The following is a 17880-nucleotide window of genomic DNA, read 5'->3' on the forward strand; positions in this document are numbered from 1 at the left end:
GGGGGGGGGCTTGTTCAGACTTTAAATGTATGAATTAAATAAAGTAATTTGAAGTGAACTGAGCACAGGTTGTTACGGCGTGTGTTTTCCTCAGTTAAACATATGATGTTATGGCCGATGATGCATTGACAGGTACTGTAGCAGCGGTACAAACCCAGAGTAACACATTTTAGAGATTTGTTCAGTTGATCAATAGCTGGATTTTGCAACAAAAAAAGGTCCCGAGCCCATCCTAAGGATGGATTTCAGGGCCGATTCTGACATATTTCAATGGATCGTATGGGCTAAAACAAAGCAGATCAAAATCTGATCCTTTTTTTTACTGTACTCTCCTGTGTTTTGTCCACCCCAGCCTGCTAATGTTTTCCTTAGTAGCAGCCAGATCTATACTATGAGCACTTTGTTCCAGGGATGGGAGTAAATGCGGGAAAAACATATTTGCTTGCAGTGTGATTGACTCTCGTAAATCTGTTATCTTTGCCAGGTTCAAGATTAACTTTTTCATCCACCAGCCAAATGCCTAATGAACGTTCTCATTTTACCAGCCACTCAATAGATTACCTTTGTTTTCTTGGCTGGTGAGTAAAGCAAATTTACCAGCCAATTGCCAGCATTTGGCTGGTAGATGGAGCTAATTTTGAAACCTGCGTCTTCTTTCTCTCAAAAAAATACAAAACATTCAGCTAGGAGCTTCTTATTTTTAGCCTGTGCAGACTATCCCATTCGCTGGTTAAAATAAACGTTGCTGGGAGAAAATCAAATCAGTTGTCCCGAAGTAACGTTCATTCTGGGAGTAACTTGGGCGCCCGGATAGTTCAGTTGGTAGAGCAGGCGCCCATATATAGAGGTTTGCTCCTCAACGCAGTGGGCCTGGGTTCGACTCCGACCTGCAGCCCTTTGCTGCTTGTCATTCTCCCCTTTCATATCTTCAGCTGTCCTGTCAAAATAAAGGCCAAAAATGCCCCAAAATAAAAATAAAAATCTTTGAGGAACTTGATGGCAGACCAAAATAAACCTTCATTGTTGTTGGGTTTGTGTGCTCTGCCAAAGATGTTTTATTAGGGTAAAAGAAGTCTCACTACAATGTCGCCGCAATGTCTGATTAAGTCACATTAATTTCAGAGCCACATTCTTCCTCTTAATATTGCATTCATGTCAATAATTCAATTTCCTGAATTTAAGATCTTTGGCCCAGGACCTTTTTAATGTTTGAATCAAATAACTGATGGAGAATATGGTGTGTTAGAGGAAGTAGGCCACACATGTGTCAGAAACATAGTCTGGGTTTCGCCCAGAAAGGTTGTCTAGCCCGGTGGTAAGTGTCTTTTTATTGTTCAATAAGGGCCCGGCTTGGGCCAGTCACAGACTGATGGCAGCATCAATGTCGAGCGCGATAGTTTCGGTGAAAACAAAATCATAGACGGAATCGCGAAACTGAAAATTTAAACAAGACCATAGGGCCATCGGTGAAAACACTAATATTTAAAGGTGCTCTAAGCGATGTTGGGTGATGGCACTTCTTGTTGATGTTCAAAATATATATATAGTGTGTGTGTGTGTGTGTGTGTGTGTGTGTGTGTGTGTGTGTGTGTGTGTGTGTGTGTGTGTGTGTGTGTGTGTGTGTGTGTGTGTGTGTGTGTGTGTGTGTGTGTGTGTGTGTGTGTGTGTGTGTGTGTGTATATATATAAATCAATATTAAATAATTTTCTTCAGGGCCTAAATAACTTGATGAGGGACATCTATAATTTATACATTTAAAATAGGACGAACATTTTTTTCTGAGTAGAGAAGGAGTCTCTTGGCTGTGCTAGAAGGACAAAGATGTGGGGAGACGAGGAGGAGGAGGAGGGCGGCCGGGTATGAGAGACAAAAGAACAGAGGCCTCCGTCGGTACACGCTCCTCTATTCAGCAGCTGAGTAATCCACATGCTAGCTGGGTTCACCCCATTCTCAGTGGGGGGCCACAAGGACGTCCGTCTGACCTCCCTTCTATTAGGTTAGCAGTCTGCTGGAAAGACACACCACTGTACCCATTCATATGCTCAAAGCAGGCCCAGTGTTTGCCACTGCTGCACAGTTATTGGGTTATGCGTGCACTTTACTACATTAAAAGGCTCCACAGTCCAGTCTTCATCCAAGTTTTACAGTATGCATCAATAATGTGACTTATCACTCGCAGCATGTTCCCTGCACGCTCATCAGGGCGTCCATGCATCCTGAACGAGGCAGCAAAAACTTGTAGTCATTTAGACTTAAAGCTCTGAAAAGGATTCAGATGTCTACAGCGACCATGCTACATGCCGTGATTTATGTGCCGTAATATAGCTGGGATGAATATTTGATTCATTTTTTGTTATGTATAATTTTTGGGGGCTTTTCCCTATTTTGTATATTGACCGTGGATAGACAGGAAAGGAGGAGAGAGACGGGGGAGGACACGCAGCAAAGGGCAGCAGGACGGACTCGAACCCGCGTCACTGCAGGACTCGGCCTACATGGGGCGAACGCTCCTACTGAGTGGGCTAGAGGCCGCCGATTATTTGATTATTAGTGTGGATTAGTCGATGCACAGGAAAGAAAATCAACTATTTTGAAATGTTTTACACACGTTTTTAAGCATAAATGACAAACAGTCTCTGGTCCCAAGTAAATGAGAGAGTGTCCAAACGGTTTCCTGGTACTGTATGTATCAGTTTAGTCATTTTAAAACAAGGATTTTTAATTATTTATTGTTCTCTTATCTAATAAATGCTTGTATTAATGTTGAATGGAATTGAAAAACGTGTGTGTGTGGGTGTGTGTGTGTGTGTGTGTGTGTGTGTGTGTGTGTGTGGTTGTTTAACAGCAGGTAAACGCACAGCACCTCCAGTGCTCTGCTACTACTTCAATTTCAATTTGTCGAACTGACATACTGCAGCCCCCTGCCCCCCCTCGTTGCTCCTTCCTGTGTGTGTTTTGTGTGTGTGTGTGTGTGTGTGTGTGTGTATGTGTGTGTGTGTCTCGTTGTATCCCGGTGGGCTCAGTTTTTTTAGCTCCAAAGTAGACAAACCATTTTGATTGGCCTGCTTCACACTCTTTTTCTCCTGTGTCCCTCAGCCCCAGCTGCCTACCTCCTCCCCCTCTGTATATCTTTATCGGCCCCCCCCCCTTCTCCATCATGCCCTCCTTCTTTCTCTTTTTCATTCATTCCCTCTTTTTTTTTACCACCTTTGTTTTCACCTCCTTTCTTACCTTACCATCCATTCCCTTTTCTCACATCTTTCCAGTTTTCCTGTCCTCCTTCCTTTATTTACCTCTTTGCTGCTGCCCTTCCATCCTCTCCTTCTCTACTCTCGCACTCCCCTTTTTCTATCCTCCCCTCCCTTTTTTTCCTGTTTCTTTCCCCTTCTTGCCTCCCTCTCTCTCTTTCTCCCTCTCTCCATCTGGCAGCAGTAGTCAGTCTTTTTACAGCTGTCCCTTTCCCCCTCTCTTCTGACGTCACTCTGTTTGCATAGCTATTGTCATATAGCGGAGCTGCAGCGGCAGAAGCTCTTCACCACATTTTTAGTTTTTCACCCCCTCTTCTCTCTCCCCTCTTCCCAGGAAAAACCTCTCTCTCTCTCCCTCTCTATCTCTCTCTCCCCCTTCTCTCTCTGTTAGTAAATACTAATACTACAGTGGAATGAGAAGTGACGGAGAGGAGAGGATGAGAAGGAGGACATAGACTGCAGAAAGAGGAGCAATGCAATAGCTAGCCACAACCACATCTCTGTGTCTGGATTTGACCACAGTTTGCCTTGGCTGCGAAGGATTTCTGCGTGATTTTATTTGATATTTATCGATTCATTGTTTTAATTTTTCCACAAGTCCTCTTTGTTTTTTTTGCGGCCGGACTAACTGAGCGCGTGGAGGAGGGCTTTTAAAGCCGCGGTAGCGGATAGCGGCGTTGGGGCATCTGGCCGTCTGGGAGGCAGCGACGGCCGGCTGGCTGCTTTGTGTTGCTTTGATGACCCCCGCTGTGTAGCTGCCTGCTCATCAACCTCCCCCCCTCTCTCTCGCTCTCTCCTCTTTCACCCTACCCTTTCTTTCTCCTCTCTTTCCTCCTTCACCTCCTCCTCCTCCTCCTGCTCTCTCCATCACAGCTCCCGGCCCAGCCATGTTCGGCACAGAGTCCTCATGTAAGTACCACCAACATCCTCCCGCCTCCTCTGTTTTTTGTCCACGTTTCATGTATCTTTTTATGTTTATGTGTGTTTCATCAGAGGGAAAGGAGGGAAAGGAAATGGCTAGGTTTCTTCTATTCCTGCATCCCTCCTCTCTTCTTCCTGTTTTGCCTCCATGGTTGCTGGTGGCAGATTGCATGGGGAGAAATCTGGGACCTACCATTTTAGCACGGAGGGTCGGCACTACAAGCTAGCTGGTCACGCTGAGCTTACCGCCTGCCTTGCATTCTCTCACTTTTAGCCGTGCTGTGTGTCGGCGTGTGTATATGCAATCTCCTGTCTGTATGTATTTCACTCCTCTTGAGTGTAATGGCGTGCCGGTTGAATGCTGTTGTTTAAGTGTGTGTGTGTGTGTGTGTGTGTGTGTGTGTGTGTGTGTGTGTGTGTGTGATGGTGGTGTTGTGTGGTGTGTGTGTGTGTGTGTGTGTGTGTGTGTTATGTGTTGTTTTTGAGCAGGGCATGTCAGAAGATGGATGCTTTTGCCTGAGTTGCATCGTTTCTAGAAGTATCAGCCTCCCCTGTCTTCTTTCTACAGCTCAGTCAGATTGCTGTAAGGAGTAAGCGTAGCATTTTCCATCCACGGATGCTACCGAAGCTAACATAGCATACTGCTCTTGTGTATGTATGTGTGCACATGTGGGTCTTTTGGCAATGTGCAGCTCCTAACCTCCCCCTAATAGAGTCAGTGTTGATCTGTAGGTGGGCCGACGTCTTCAGGCAAATCACTTTCTCCCCTCTACCCCACCTTCTCAAGAAAAACCTTTAACTTTAATCAATGATGCCTCAGTCCTCCTTCTGCTCAGTGCTTCAAGGAAGTCCAAGCTGATCTAATTGATTCTTTCATGGCTGCACAGTCAGAGCCAAAAGTAACTTATTTTTGACGTCAGACCAGAGCTAGCCTGCGTACCCGCTGCATCCCAGACTGTGGTGTGTTAGCATCTGGCTGGTCCTGTGATGGAAAGCTGTCATGCGCCACTTCGCCTCTGGGCAGTAATCTTTGTTTATGAAATGTACAGCTAATTGGATGACACCATGGAGTATCCATGTGCAGTCTGGTACAGATCACATCTTTCATTTCCCAAAAACCTGGCTGAGGTTGTCTTGTCCTTGAGGTCTGAGGTTCTGAATTCTGGCCAAAATCTGAGGTCATTTGAGGGTCAAACATAATGTTTTCACTATGTCAGGTTTATTAGCTTTCTTGGTCCGTTTGAAAGATTATCAAGTAGACATTATAATTAGAGCTGGGCAATATATGGATATTGTATTGATATCGTGATATGAAACTAGACATCGTCTTAGATTTTTGAATATACTGTTATATGGCATAAGTGTGGTCTTTTCCTGGTTTTAAAGGCTGCATTACAGTAAAGTTGTCATTTTCTGAACTTACCAGACTGTTGTAACTGTTCTGTTATTTGCCTTTACCCACTTAGTCATTATATCCACATTACTGAAGATTATTTATCAAAAATCTCATTGTGTAAATATTTTGTGAAGGCACCAACAGTCAACACTACAATATCGTTGCGGTATCGATATCGAGGTCTTTGGTCAAAAATATTGTGATATTTGTTTTTCTCCAAATCACCCAGCCCTAATTATAATGCCAACTTTTGGAAAGATCCTTACTTTTGATATGAGTGTTTAATTGTAGAGATTACGTTATGTTATACGTTGTCTCTCCTTAGTAATCAAAGTAAAGAATATATTACACCAAATTAGACGGGAAGTGTGTGGGCGGAGCTCTTCCAAATTTCTTTCATGCTTAAATTTGCTTAGATGTTTAAAACATCTGTTTTAGCCACACTTGATATTAGATATAGAAGAATACAGATTACCATAATAAAAGATATTGGAATGATAAGAAAGTAGCTTATTAATTCATGCAATAAAAAAGATCTAAAATTTAAGTGGAAGAGTAGAGCCCATTCTCTTTATGTTTCACCTACGAATCACCTACAGTAATTTCTACATGTGTTCATGAAGTATTTTTTCACCAGCCATCAGTTATTTGGCGGTTTGCATCGGCCACCCTGCTGCTGGTAAACTGCTCTCTCATGGTGGCATAGTGCTGTATGTTTCTCCATTTTGTCACGTGTGTAGTTTAACACAGGTATTAATACTGGGCAATATGACCAAAAATGTGTATCACGGTATTTTTTTCATGATTTATCTCAGTATTTTCTTTCTTTTGCTTGACTGTGTAGGTTTATAATGGCTTATTCTACTGTCAGGAGTACATACAATTAAAAAAAAAAAAAAAGAAAAAACATTTCAATGTCCTCATGATTAATAACTACTTTGATTACTACAGGGTTTGTTTGGCTCCACAACATTATACGATAATGTTATATGAAGGGGAGTGCTTGAAACAGCTACAGAATCTAAACTATTTTTATTGTGCAGACTCCAAAGTATTAAACAAAACTCAAATAAATACACATACTGAACATCCCAACAACTTTAACATTGCTTTCTTTCCAAAACAAACTAGTGCAGTATAAACATTATCTTTACCACAGGTAACGTTATGTTGTTGTAGAAAAGTGAGCGACTGAACATAGCTGCGCTGTCCGCTTGCTTCGGTGCTGTTTGAACAACGTTAGTTTGGCGGTAGAATTTCAGCCAGGCAAGACATCTTAAATCCAGTGTTTAATCATTGCTCTGAACCCATCTTTCTTGGCGGTCTGTTGAAGGTGGATTGTTATTGCGTTCATTTTGTTGCTCCGCTGCATGCTTGAGGTGACAGGTCTTAACGTTAGCACGACAACTAAAGTTAGCATGATCAGTAATATTAGTGCGACTGGCAACAACGGTGGCTAAATTGTGTCGGATTTAAAAAAAACAAAAAAAAACAGACGGCTCCTCTCTTGGGCACACATTATTCAGCTGTATATCTGGTCTTTCTATATCTTCTGTCTTTCCTCTCTGTTCTTGAATGTGCAGTAGCGACCGGAGCTTCTCCCAGCGTAGTTACTTTTAGCTTGGTTCTTCCCACCAACGTACAGTACTTCGGCTCAATATTAATTTCCATTCAGTACTCCGTCTTGGTTTGCGGTATATTCTTGGGTTTTCTCCAGCTAAATTTTAGCCGATCAATCAGTGAATAGAGGGAGTGGCTGAGAACAATGACATTGAGGCAGTGCGCTAGAGTTGTAGTTCTGTAATGGAAAGATGCGAGCAAAACAATTCGGTCCGTTGTGGCAATGCTGCCAAATATCCAGACGTTAACGCCTGAGCAAGAACAATCTTTGCTGAGTTTTGTTGGTGGCCATGATGTTGTGGCCCTCCTCCCCACGGGTTCGGGAAAAGTTTGATTTTCGAGCTCGCTCCGTTAGTGTTGAAGAAGTTGGCTAAGGCTAACGCTATGAGGCTAATGCTAGCGATGCTAATTCAAAATATACGTAAGCCTTGTCGGTCTCCCGTCTTGTTGCACATGCGCATAACATACGTCACAATCAAATTGTGTTATGGCAGATCCAGAGTGGCTCTGGGCAGATCCAATAGTTTTTAACTTCAACAGAGTACCCGCCTTCAAGGTAAGACACCTTCAAGACACAGTCAGTCAGTGGAGAGTGGCCAGACTCAGAGTCTGGCAGGACCAGGCAACTTTACCTTAGGCTTTCTTTGAATTTTAAACTCCGGTGGATTTATGAGGACTATGGTTAACTGCTCCCCAGATCTCTGCAGGGTGAATCCAGACATCTTTGTTCAATCTAAGTTTTCTCTTTCTGCACGACTAAAACAACTTTTAAATGCACACATGTTCCACTAAAACAAGTTGCTTGCTCCAAGGCTATTTTGCAGTTGCACCATGGCTCTGCCCAGGGCTTAGCACCGTCCCGTGACTATTGTGATTGGTTTGAAGAAATGCCAATAAACCAGAGCACATCTTTCTCCCATCCCGGAGTGCTGTGTGGAGTAGCCAGGCCCTCCTATGCAGTGCTGTGGAGAAAAGACTGGCAGCTTAACAGATTGTTACGCTACCTGGCTAGCTAGCAGCGACAATGTTATCCAGCATGCCAAGGTGCTTTATCCTGTTAAAGAGAGTTGGTGGGAGTTATCGTTCCCTCATGTTAGTAAATTTATAACTCAACAATTAGTGTTTATAAAGTTACTACCATGAGGGAACGGTACAGTACGCAGTTAATGGGGGTCCCTAGCTGTTTACCTCTGTAGTAGCACTGTCTGCAGCAACATGCCTGTATACTGTATATGACAAATTCATATCCTATGGGAAATTAATATTTGTATACGGTTTAAACGGGTATACCACCCAGAACTAACTGGTATGCTAGAAAATCATCGCAGCGATAATGTTACCCAGCACACAGTTCGGCAGTGTAAATTTGCACAGTAAATGTACAATTATTAGTGTTACAAATTGTTTATGTTACAAATTGGTGTGTGCTGCTATGGAGTTGAGTGAGGGTTACCGTTCCCTCATGGTAGTGAGGGATACCATACTGCCCATGGCTGCTGTACCTGCATTCACACTCGCTCTGTTGGCGTGCCTGTCTTTAAGCTCCCCTCCCAAAAAGCCCAGCCTGCTCTGATTGGCCAGCAGTCTGCATCTGGCTCCTGTTGTTGTCTCCGTACAGTCGGTGTCCGGCTTCAACGGAGCATACGGCAGGATTTTGCAACGTCAAAAACACCAACAAAGGTTTATAAATATGACACAACCAGACACGTTTAAGCAGCAGCAGCGTGACCCCAAATTGGGGAGAAATTAACAACATTGGCAGCCAAGATTACAGATTTCCCTGGCGTTAGCACACATTTACTAACTTATCAGTGGGCAGTAATAGAATAGAGCAGCACTTTCTACCGCCAAAAATAAAACACGGATAAAGGCTTCTGAACAAAACTGCTACCCAACCAGACATGTTGCAACCGTAATGTGACCCGAAATTGGACAGAAATTAACAACATGGACAGCCAACATTACGTATCTTACTGGCGTTAGCATGCACCTACATGCGACAATGTTAATATTGCAGGAGCTTAAAAAAATCGAATCACTCCAGTCCTGCCTGGCTGGAGCAGATGACCAATCATAGAAGGCCGGCTCTGTGATGCGTGACGCCGAGCCGAGAGTAGAAAAACTGTTGAAACCAGAGCATTCAGAACAGTTTGAAATCTGAATGTTTTAGCTCACGGGGATTTCTCTGAAATACGTTTTACCTCATTATTTGCCATTTACCATAAAAATCCGACATAACATTATAGATATGACAGAAAATCTGGAAAACAATAATAGTTCACCTTTTAAAGATTATTCTTTAAATGTATAACATTTTTCGTATGAGCTGCTTATCTCCTGCATCTTCGGACTTACCTTATCTGTTTTGTTTTCCTTTAGCCTTACGAACATTAGGACGTTCGCGAACATTATCTGACGTCATCCCAGCTGACACTTCTCTGTGTTGCCAGATCTCGCGAGAGTTTGTTCCTGAGACTGAAACAGGTCTCAAACAAAGAGAATTTTCTCCTGATTTATCCTTGTCAAAATGTTCACGAGTTATGTGGCCTGTGAAGAATGGGTCCAATATTTACTTTGGGGACTTTGGGGCAGAAGAATCGCTCATAATGTGTGTTCATGTTTACTTCTCCCTTTGGAATCAACACACTTAGGACCTGCCGCTAGTCTCCCTCAGTGGCAAAGCCCACGTGACACGTACCTCAGGGGTGTCAGATTTGTGTATTTAATAAGCCAACTCTGGTCTCATGTATGTCCAGATTGAGAGCAACAAAAACCTGGCAAGCGTTTACATCCTTGCTGGGAGTTCAAACTGCTGCTCAGCCTCACTCCAGCAGCGCTTTAGAAAGCCTAATAGAATCATCTAAACAGCTAAAAAGTGAAAGTCTTCATATATTTGCTAGTGTCATAATGTCCTGAAAAAAGCCGTCACTACATTCATTTTAGACATTAACGTAATTACTGTGAATGGTGGCGGAAATAATGGCTGCCTCTTTCAACCTCTCTGCATTTGACATTGCGATTCAGTGTTCAGGTTTGGTGGGAAATGTGCCGAATTGCTTTCTGGCACAAAACAGCGAAGACACTGTTCTACCCCTTCTCATTCTGGCAGATGGCGGAGGGAGGAAAAGCCAGAAAAATCACTTCCAACGTGTTTATCCACTTCAGTACAGGCGAAGATAAAACAAATCCTACATGTTTACTCTTGTTATATCAAGTTATAATAATGTATTCTACAATACACATAGGACAGTGTAATCTACACTTCAGCTACAAAATGGCCTTAAATACCTACTGTTTTTAACGATTTTAACGGATTGAACCTTGCTTAAAAACAGTAGGACAAGTCAGAATCAGTATCAGCTTTATTTGCCAGGTATGAGGACACATACGCTTACGATAAAATGCTTTGGATCATCATTGCTCACAATGCGCTTACTCATACAAAACAAACTATATACACACACTATAAACAGAAACAATACAGACAGGTTGAGGCAATAGTGCAATGAAGAGTGCAAAGCATGCAGGAGTCAATTATAATTTTGATAGTTATTATTTTAATTATGGAGCATAGTGAAAAGGGTGCTGGAATAAATAGTATTGTTATTATATAAGTATTATGTTACAGTATGAACAGCTCTGATATAGAGAATGAAATTGATGAATAAATAATAAGTGGAACCAGTAAACAGGTGCTGATTAGAGACAGTGTTGCTGGGTTATTGCACAGGAATTGAACCTGGCACTGTGAGTAAGAAGTCAGCTGTTCATCAGAGCGATGGCTTGTGGAAAGAAACTGTTCCCGAGTCTGTTGGTTTTGGCGTACAGTGCTGTGTAGCCAGAGGGGAGAAGCTGGAACAGGTTGTGTCCGGGGTGAGATGGGTCTGAAGTGATGTTTCCTGCCCGTTTTCTGACTCTGAAGTGTGTAAGTCATGAACGGAGGGCAGGTTGGCACCGGTGATCATCAAATGTAAGAAAAGAAATATGTCGTACTTGCCAATTGAAGCAGAAGTCCAAAAACGCTGACTCCAATGTGAGCAGAAACATCATCCACGCAACAAACAAAAAGTGGCTAAATGCAATTACCACACACACATTTTTGGGTATTTGACCTCATCAGCTGACACATCCCTGCCCCCATCTCTTATTTCAACAAACCAATCCATCACAGCTGTGGGTAAATGGCGACTGCATTCTGTCTTGTCGACTCTCCTTTGGCCTGTGTGTTAGAGGATGTTACAAGGAAGGAATTTATGATTCAGTAGATGTACAATAAGTCGACACTTTATCAACATGGAGGTCAGTACTTGCAGTTTCCTGGGTGCTATGAGATTTTTATTCCCGCCTGAAGCAGTATTGATTTTTTTCTTTCAAAGTAATTTCAACTTTATCATTAGTACACAATTCACAGTGACAGAAAGTGAGAGAGAGGGGAAGTGAAAACCTCAGGTTGGATTCAAACCACTGACTTGTAGTTAAATGAAATGTGCCATAGCCCATTAGTTCTGCAGCCTTGGGGCTATTGATTATCTGATGTCAAATTGTCTTAGAGGAACAGAGATCTTTTTCTCATTGATGGGAGCTGAAGGGGGCCACCAGTGACCTACAGTACCACTCCTTGTTTGTATTACTATAAGTTTAATACGTTCTTAGATGCTTAGGTAGGGGGTGAGGGAGAGTGCAATGGGGTTTGTGAACTAACCGATGCTGCCACGGTGCTGTTGGAACAAAAATATAGCTTGTAGTTTTTTGCTGTGTTGTTTTTGCTACCACAGATTAGGGCTGGGTGAGGGAGAAAATACAATATCACGATCTTCTTAACCAAATACCTCGATGTTGATATTGGTGTAGTATTCTAGGGTTGACAGTTGATGCTTTAAAAAATATCTTCACACTTAGATTTTAGATCTATAATCATCACTATTGTGGACATAATGTCTAAGTGGTTAAAGGCAAATAATAGAGCAGCTAGAACAGTCTGGTAAGTTCAGAAAAGTACATCACTTAATGTAATGCAGCCTTTAAAACCAGGAAAAGACAACACTTAGGCCATATTACGATTTTACGATATTCAAAATCTTAGACAATATCTAGCCTCAAATCACAATATTGATATAATAATATTAATATATTGCCCAGCCCTACCACAGATTGTAGTATATGCACACATTTGATATTTCTTATGCAGGGAGCATGCATAGTAGCAGGGCTGAACAAATCCAAATATTCAGATCCAGCCCTAATTTTAAGCAGTCCACACGTCAGCAAGCACCACACAGCCGGTTGATAAGGTTAGTGGCGGAGGGGAAAACAACAACGTCCTTGTGCAGTGAGGTTTTGGTCCTGATGGACCTCAGCCTCCTGTCGGAGGGGAATGGCTCGAAGAGTTTGTGGCCGGGTTGGGAGGGGTCGGCCACAATCTCTCCGGCATGCTTCAGAGTCCTGGTGGCGTAAAGGTCCTGGAGCGTCGGCAGATTGCAGCCAATCACCTTCTCGGCAGACCGAATGACACGCTGCAGTCTGCCCTTGTCCTTGGCTGTGCTAGCAGCGTACCAGATGGTGATGGAGGATGTGGGGATTGACTCGATGATGGCTGTGTAGAAGTGCACCATCATTGTCTTTGGCAGGTTGAATTGGTACATCCTCTGTTGTGCTTTCTTGACGAGGGAGCTGATGTTGGCTGGTGGTCATGCTGGTTTACATGGCTTTCTGTGTTCCTGACATCAGAAGGATTATATCAGTTACATCATTGTGAATGTGAAATCATCTGGTGATAGCATAATCACAGTTTGGACCCTAAGTAATCTGTAATATTACATCAGGATTTTGAAAGTCTTCTTGGGTGTCCCTGGTCCCCCAGCCTAAAATATAGTGACATTTGTCCGCATACTCTGGTGGAAACCTAAACACTACACTAACCAGGCTGTTTCTGTGTAAGGTTATTGATATATTGCCAACAGTATGCCTGCTGATAAGGATAAGTGCAGGGAAATGCAAATGGAGGTATGGAGGTATGGAGGTATGGAGGTTTGATTGTGGGTGGATTGCTGGAGGCCATACCTCATATCGGTCATATGTCTCCAACGTTGTACATTGCTATTTCATCAGTACAGTTGCTGAGTGTGTGTTGCATTTGTTTGTTGCCCTGTCTGTGCCCATGAGCAGAATAAGGTGCTCCCTGAAAACGGCCATTTGATGAAAGCCAAACAGCACTCTGATGGCAATCAGTTGTCTCTGTTGCTATGGTAACCCCCATAAGAACAGAAAAACGGCAGAGTGATCAGGTTTCTGTGGTAACTGCTGACTTTTGCTATTTTTGTCTTTTGAGCTCATCGTGGCTGTAACTTGACCGGGCCAGAAAGGAGGCTTATTTTAGATAAAATATTGTCATTAAGGACTTTATCTTATATCCCATGAAAGAGACTCTAATGTACTCTCACAGATCATGACTTCTGACCTTAAAACTCACCCAACAGATGCACGGTCTGAAAACATCTCTCTGTAAAGCTTGTACACTCAGTTTAGCATCCTGATTGACGGCACCCGATCCTAAAGACTTAAAGACTCTTGGTGCTAAATGGCATGTTATTGGAAAGTGTCCGCCAACACATTGCTTATGCAAAGATTTCTATTTATTATCAATTTAGAAAAATTGTTGCAACATTGTTTAATTTCGAGGCGGGACTACAGCATACATTTCCATTTGCCTTTATTATGTAATATTATGATTTCAGTGTAACTTAACTTTCATTGTAAGAGTCAGTGTAACCTTAAATTAAAACATACTTGAGTTACTATTACTTTAGTTAACCACCTCAAGAAAATGATTAGGACTGTTAATCTGCTGCTTTTTTTATTATTATTTCTACCAAAAGGCTTTCTTAAGCCATCAGCGTTGTTTGTCACTGTAAAAACCGTGGAGCATCAAAGGGCTCAATTAGTATTTATTTTAATGAATTTACTCGTTTCAATTTTTATCCTTAGAGTGCTCATATTTTTTTTTACGCTTTTTCCCTTCCCTTTATTGTGTTTTATTTCTTTTTTGTGCACCTTATAAGTGAAAAAGCCCAAAGTCCACCCCAAAGGGACTTAGCATCTCCAACAGAAAACAGTGTTCACAAACTGCTCCAAACAGCTCTATTGTAGTCCAGCCTTTACATCTGTGTTTGGTGTTTTAAGCCCCCAACGTCGCCTTCCAGGCAGCGCTGCCTAGTAGGCACTAGGATTAGGCTATGGCTAGGGTTAAGTGCCTTGAAGTCAACCCGGTGACCTAACACTGGTCACTTTGTAACACACGTTTTAATGCTTGCCTCGCTGCTAGCGTGGCACGCCCTCATACTCTGCTTCTGACTGGCTAGTAGTCCTTACCTAGCTACTGTTCATGTGCAACTCCCAACAAAGATAGAACAGAAGTGCGATGTCTCACTCTGTAGCTAAAACAGAGAGCTCAGCACACAGGGTGAAAAGAGGAGCTGCAGCACAACAAAAATATGGTGTTTTTTGAAAATTAAACTCTGTAAACCCATTCTGATATAACCTCTAAATACAATTATGGACCTGAAGATGAGCATATTATGAGCACTTTAGCTGTCTCCATGAAGCTGCCAGCTAAGCTCCTGTAACTCTGGACGCAGTAAGGAAACCAGAACGAGCTAACTGTTGATAACTGCCTGTTTTAAAGTCATGTTAAAACTATTTCCCATCTTTCTTCCGATTTCCAGCCGCACCCTTTCATTCCCCTGTACGTTACTTGGTACGTAGCATTAGCTCACAATGCCTTGTGTTTCTCATTTCCGTAAACAATTGTTCATCAGACATGAGAAGAGGGAGATTAGCTAACGTTAGCCAACCTATTTATAATAAAATCCCATTTGAATTCGAATAGTATGGATTTTTTTGTTTTTACCATTTAAATTATATTTGATTTTGTGAATAAGTTCCAACAGCCCTACAGTGCAGTAGGATTAAGTAAACCACCGGGTGTTTAGACATGATCTCAGCTATTCAATAGAAAAGTCTGGAAACGTTTTACATCATCTAAAGTCATTTTACTGGCATTCAAAATCTCCATATATGGATCTAAGGCTGGTTGTGAAAGTACTCAGCAAACAGGACCAGCTCTCAGGCCATTTGCCGCTGCCATCCATAACTTCAGCGGCCCACAGCCCGTGCCAACAGTAACAGAGCTCAGACTCTTGAGTTTTAATGATCCGAGGCTTGGCCAAAACCAGGGGAGGTGAGGTCATTCTGTTGCTCTTGAATTCAAGTTCTGCATGCTCACCCCACTTGCTACGTATATTGCTATACAGTAAATCTTTGAGCATACTATTTTTCTTCTTTTTGTCTCTCCCCTTATTAAGCATTGGACAACCAGATTTTGGGATTTCTGTGGGGTTAAATTCCACCAGGGCCACAAATAACAAACATTCACTCTCGCCCATGTTCTGTGTGCCACTTTAGCTCAAATTAAATGTCATTATGTACGTCGTCTTCAACCTTCTGGATCCTTTTAGTTAAATATTTTTTCTTCATTTGATTTCTTTGTAATTGTTTGCCATTGGCATGTTCAAATGTAATAAATGAAAACATATAAAATGTTGAAATTGTAAATATTGCGACATGTTTTTTGGCACAGTCAGAATATTGGAATTGGCATTCATAAACACAAGAGTACTTGAGCTTATTAAATTGAGATTCATGCCTGGTAGCTGTGAAATCCCTGCTTCTCTCGATGATAATATTCCCTACTAACATAGTAAGTAATAGGCCTGTAGCAGTAGCATTGATAAAAGATTAGGGAACTCAATGCGACCAGTTACATAAACCAACAGAGTCCAGTGGACTGTTGTCGATTAGTCCGATAAGTTGGACCCTCTGCTGTGGATGGACGAGGTGAGGAATGAAAACATGTCTGTTCTTGGCATACTCCCTCAGCCATAATCATTATTTGTGCTTTGCTACTGATGAGTGAGAGGGAGTTTTGGGGTAGCTTTCAGAATGAGTTTGAATACATATCACACTCAGGGCTGCATGGTATGGACAGAATATTATTTGGCTGATACACTCCTGTCTGCTTGGAAAGCATTTAACGGTGGATTTAAGTGGCCGACCACTGTGCTGGAGTTGCTAAAAAAAGGACTTCTTGTGATTTGGAAACCTCTTTCTCCATGATGAAACAAAGAAAACGTCTACTTTCTCAGTTGTGTGATCGTATTTAAATTACAGGTCTTCTAGAAAAGGAGGAAAATATTATAGAGGCCGTAATTTGACACGTCTTTACTGTTCTTTTCAATCATGTCACCATGTTGGTGGTTGCACTCTTCAAGCACAGCCGTTCAGCTGTTATTATAGCAGCTGTGCGACTGCCTGTTTGATTTCTAGTGCAGTTCTAAGTGTAAACACCTGGATTCAACACATGTTGGGATAATCTCCCATTTGGCAGTCCAGTAATGACCAGCCTCACTATTAGGGCTGCTAGATATGAGGAAAATATGCGACAACGGTGTTGAATATCATGATAACGATATTACTTGCGATAAAAAACAAAACACATCAAAGTGTACTCTAGTAATGCATTTTTGCTGCTTTCATTGTTCTGCTAAAATACATCAACTTGCTTGTTGATTTTAAAACCAATGAAAGGAAATCCTTTCCAACATTCTTTTACTGGACACATTGAACAATGAATTGAATATAACAGGCGTCACCAAAAAAAGATGGTTTTCTGCCGATATTTCTCACAAAAAAGAAAATCAAAGTGTCTTTTGCAATATGTCGCAGCCTTTTGCAATATGTTTATTGCGCCAGTTGACATCGCAATGACGATTAAAACAAAACAATAAATTGTGCGGCCCTACTTAGTATTATTTAGTATTCTTGAGCTTGAGCTTCTTCGAGGATCTTCAAGGAAGCACAGTGATAATTGCATCAGTTCAGTGGCAACCCGTAAAGGAAATCACTGCGTTTGTCATCATCATGCTCAAACGTCAACATAGAACTCCAGCTAACCTTGTTAGCCATTTAATTTCCCTAGGCTCTCTTCCATCCTTCTTTTCTAGTAACTCAGCGAGCTGAAGAAAGAAAGAAAAGGCTTTGTGACCAGAAGGTTACTGGATTTAATCAGTGGATCGAGAGGGAAATCCTGTGTCCGGTGAAGGAATATGGTAATATTTCACCTTCCCCTAACAACTGCTGCTGAGGGGCTCTAGGGCAAGGCACTTAACTCCCATTTACTCCATGAAAGCTCATCAGTGGCCATCTGGAAGTCTGGAGTGATAACAGGTTAATGCTAAGAGAAAATCCAAGTGTCCAAATATCTGTTTCTTGACAAAACAGAATGCTATTTCTATGAAGCTTTCTAAATGAATAAAAACTATTTCCATTACAAAACTCTCAGGACTGAAGGACTGCTCCTTGACTATCTGTAAATCTGCACGGCGGACGCTCCTTCATCCATTCTGCTGTAGGGTCATTTAGGGGTTGTCATGGTTACCTCTCCCCTTCATTAAAATCCATGTTATTGATTGGCTGGATTCAACTCCTATCTACAGACCTCCTTCCTGTATTTATTCTGCTGAGTTACTAGAGAGAAAACCGGACAAAGCTGGTTTACAATTGCGTTGGCTTGCTGTCACTCACAGAGAGCAGCTAATCAAAACCTCCCCACACACACACACACACACACACACACACACA

The 17880-nt window shown here is 42.1% G+C and overlaps 1 protein-coding gene across 6 annotated transcripts in view; it reads left to right on the forward strand.

The window, feature by feature from the left end:
- The window catches only part of LOC116693742 (suppressor of tumorigenicity 7 protein homolog), a 58584-nt gene that overhangs the window by 10394 nt on the left and 30310 nt on the right, over positions 1-17880 (forward strand). The window contains exon 2 of one of the 6 annotated variants that reach the window (XM_032522962.1): positions 4122-4157. The exons of 1 other annotated variant lie outside the window; for it this stretch is intronic. In XM_032522962.1, coding sequence (XP_032378853.1) covers positions 4136-4157 — 22 coding nt within the window. In that variant the 5' untranslated portion in view covers positions 4122-4135. Of the gene's footprint in view, positions 1-4121; positions 4158-17779 lie in introns of those variants that run through there. 4 more of the 6 variants (XM_032522961.1, XM_032522960.1, XM_032522964.1 and 1 more) reach the window with 4 other exon arrangements.

Source organism: Etheostoma spectabile, chromosome 8 (assembly GCF_008692095.1).
Source record: "Etheostoma spectabile isolate EspeVRDwgs_2016 chromosome 8, UIUC_Espe_1.0, whole genome shotgun sequence".
NCBI classification, from domain to species: Eukaryota; Metazoa; Chordata; class Actinopteri; order Perciformes; family Percidae; genus Etheostoma; species Etheostoma spectabile.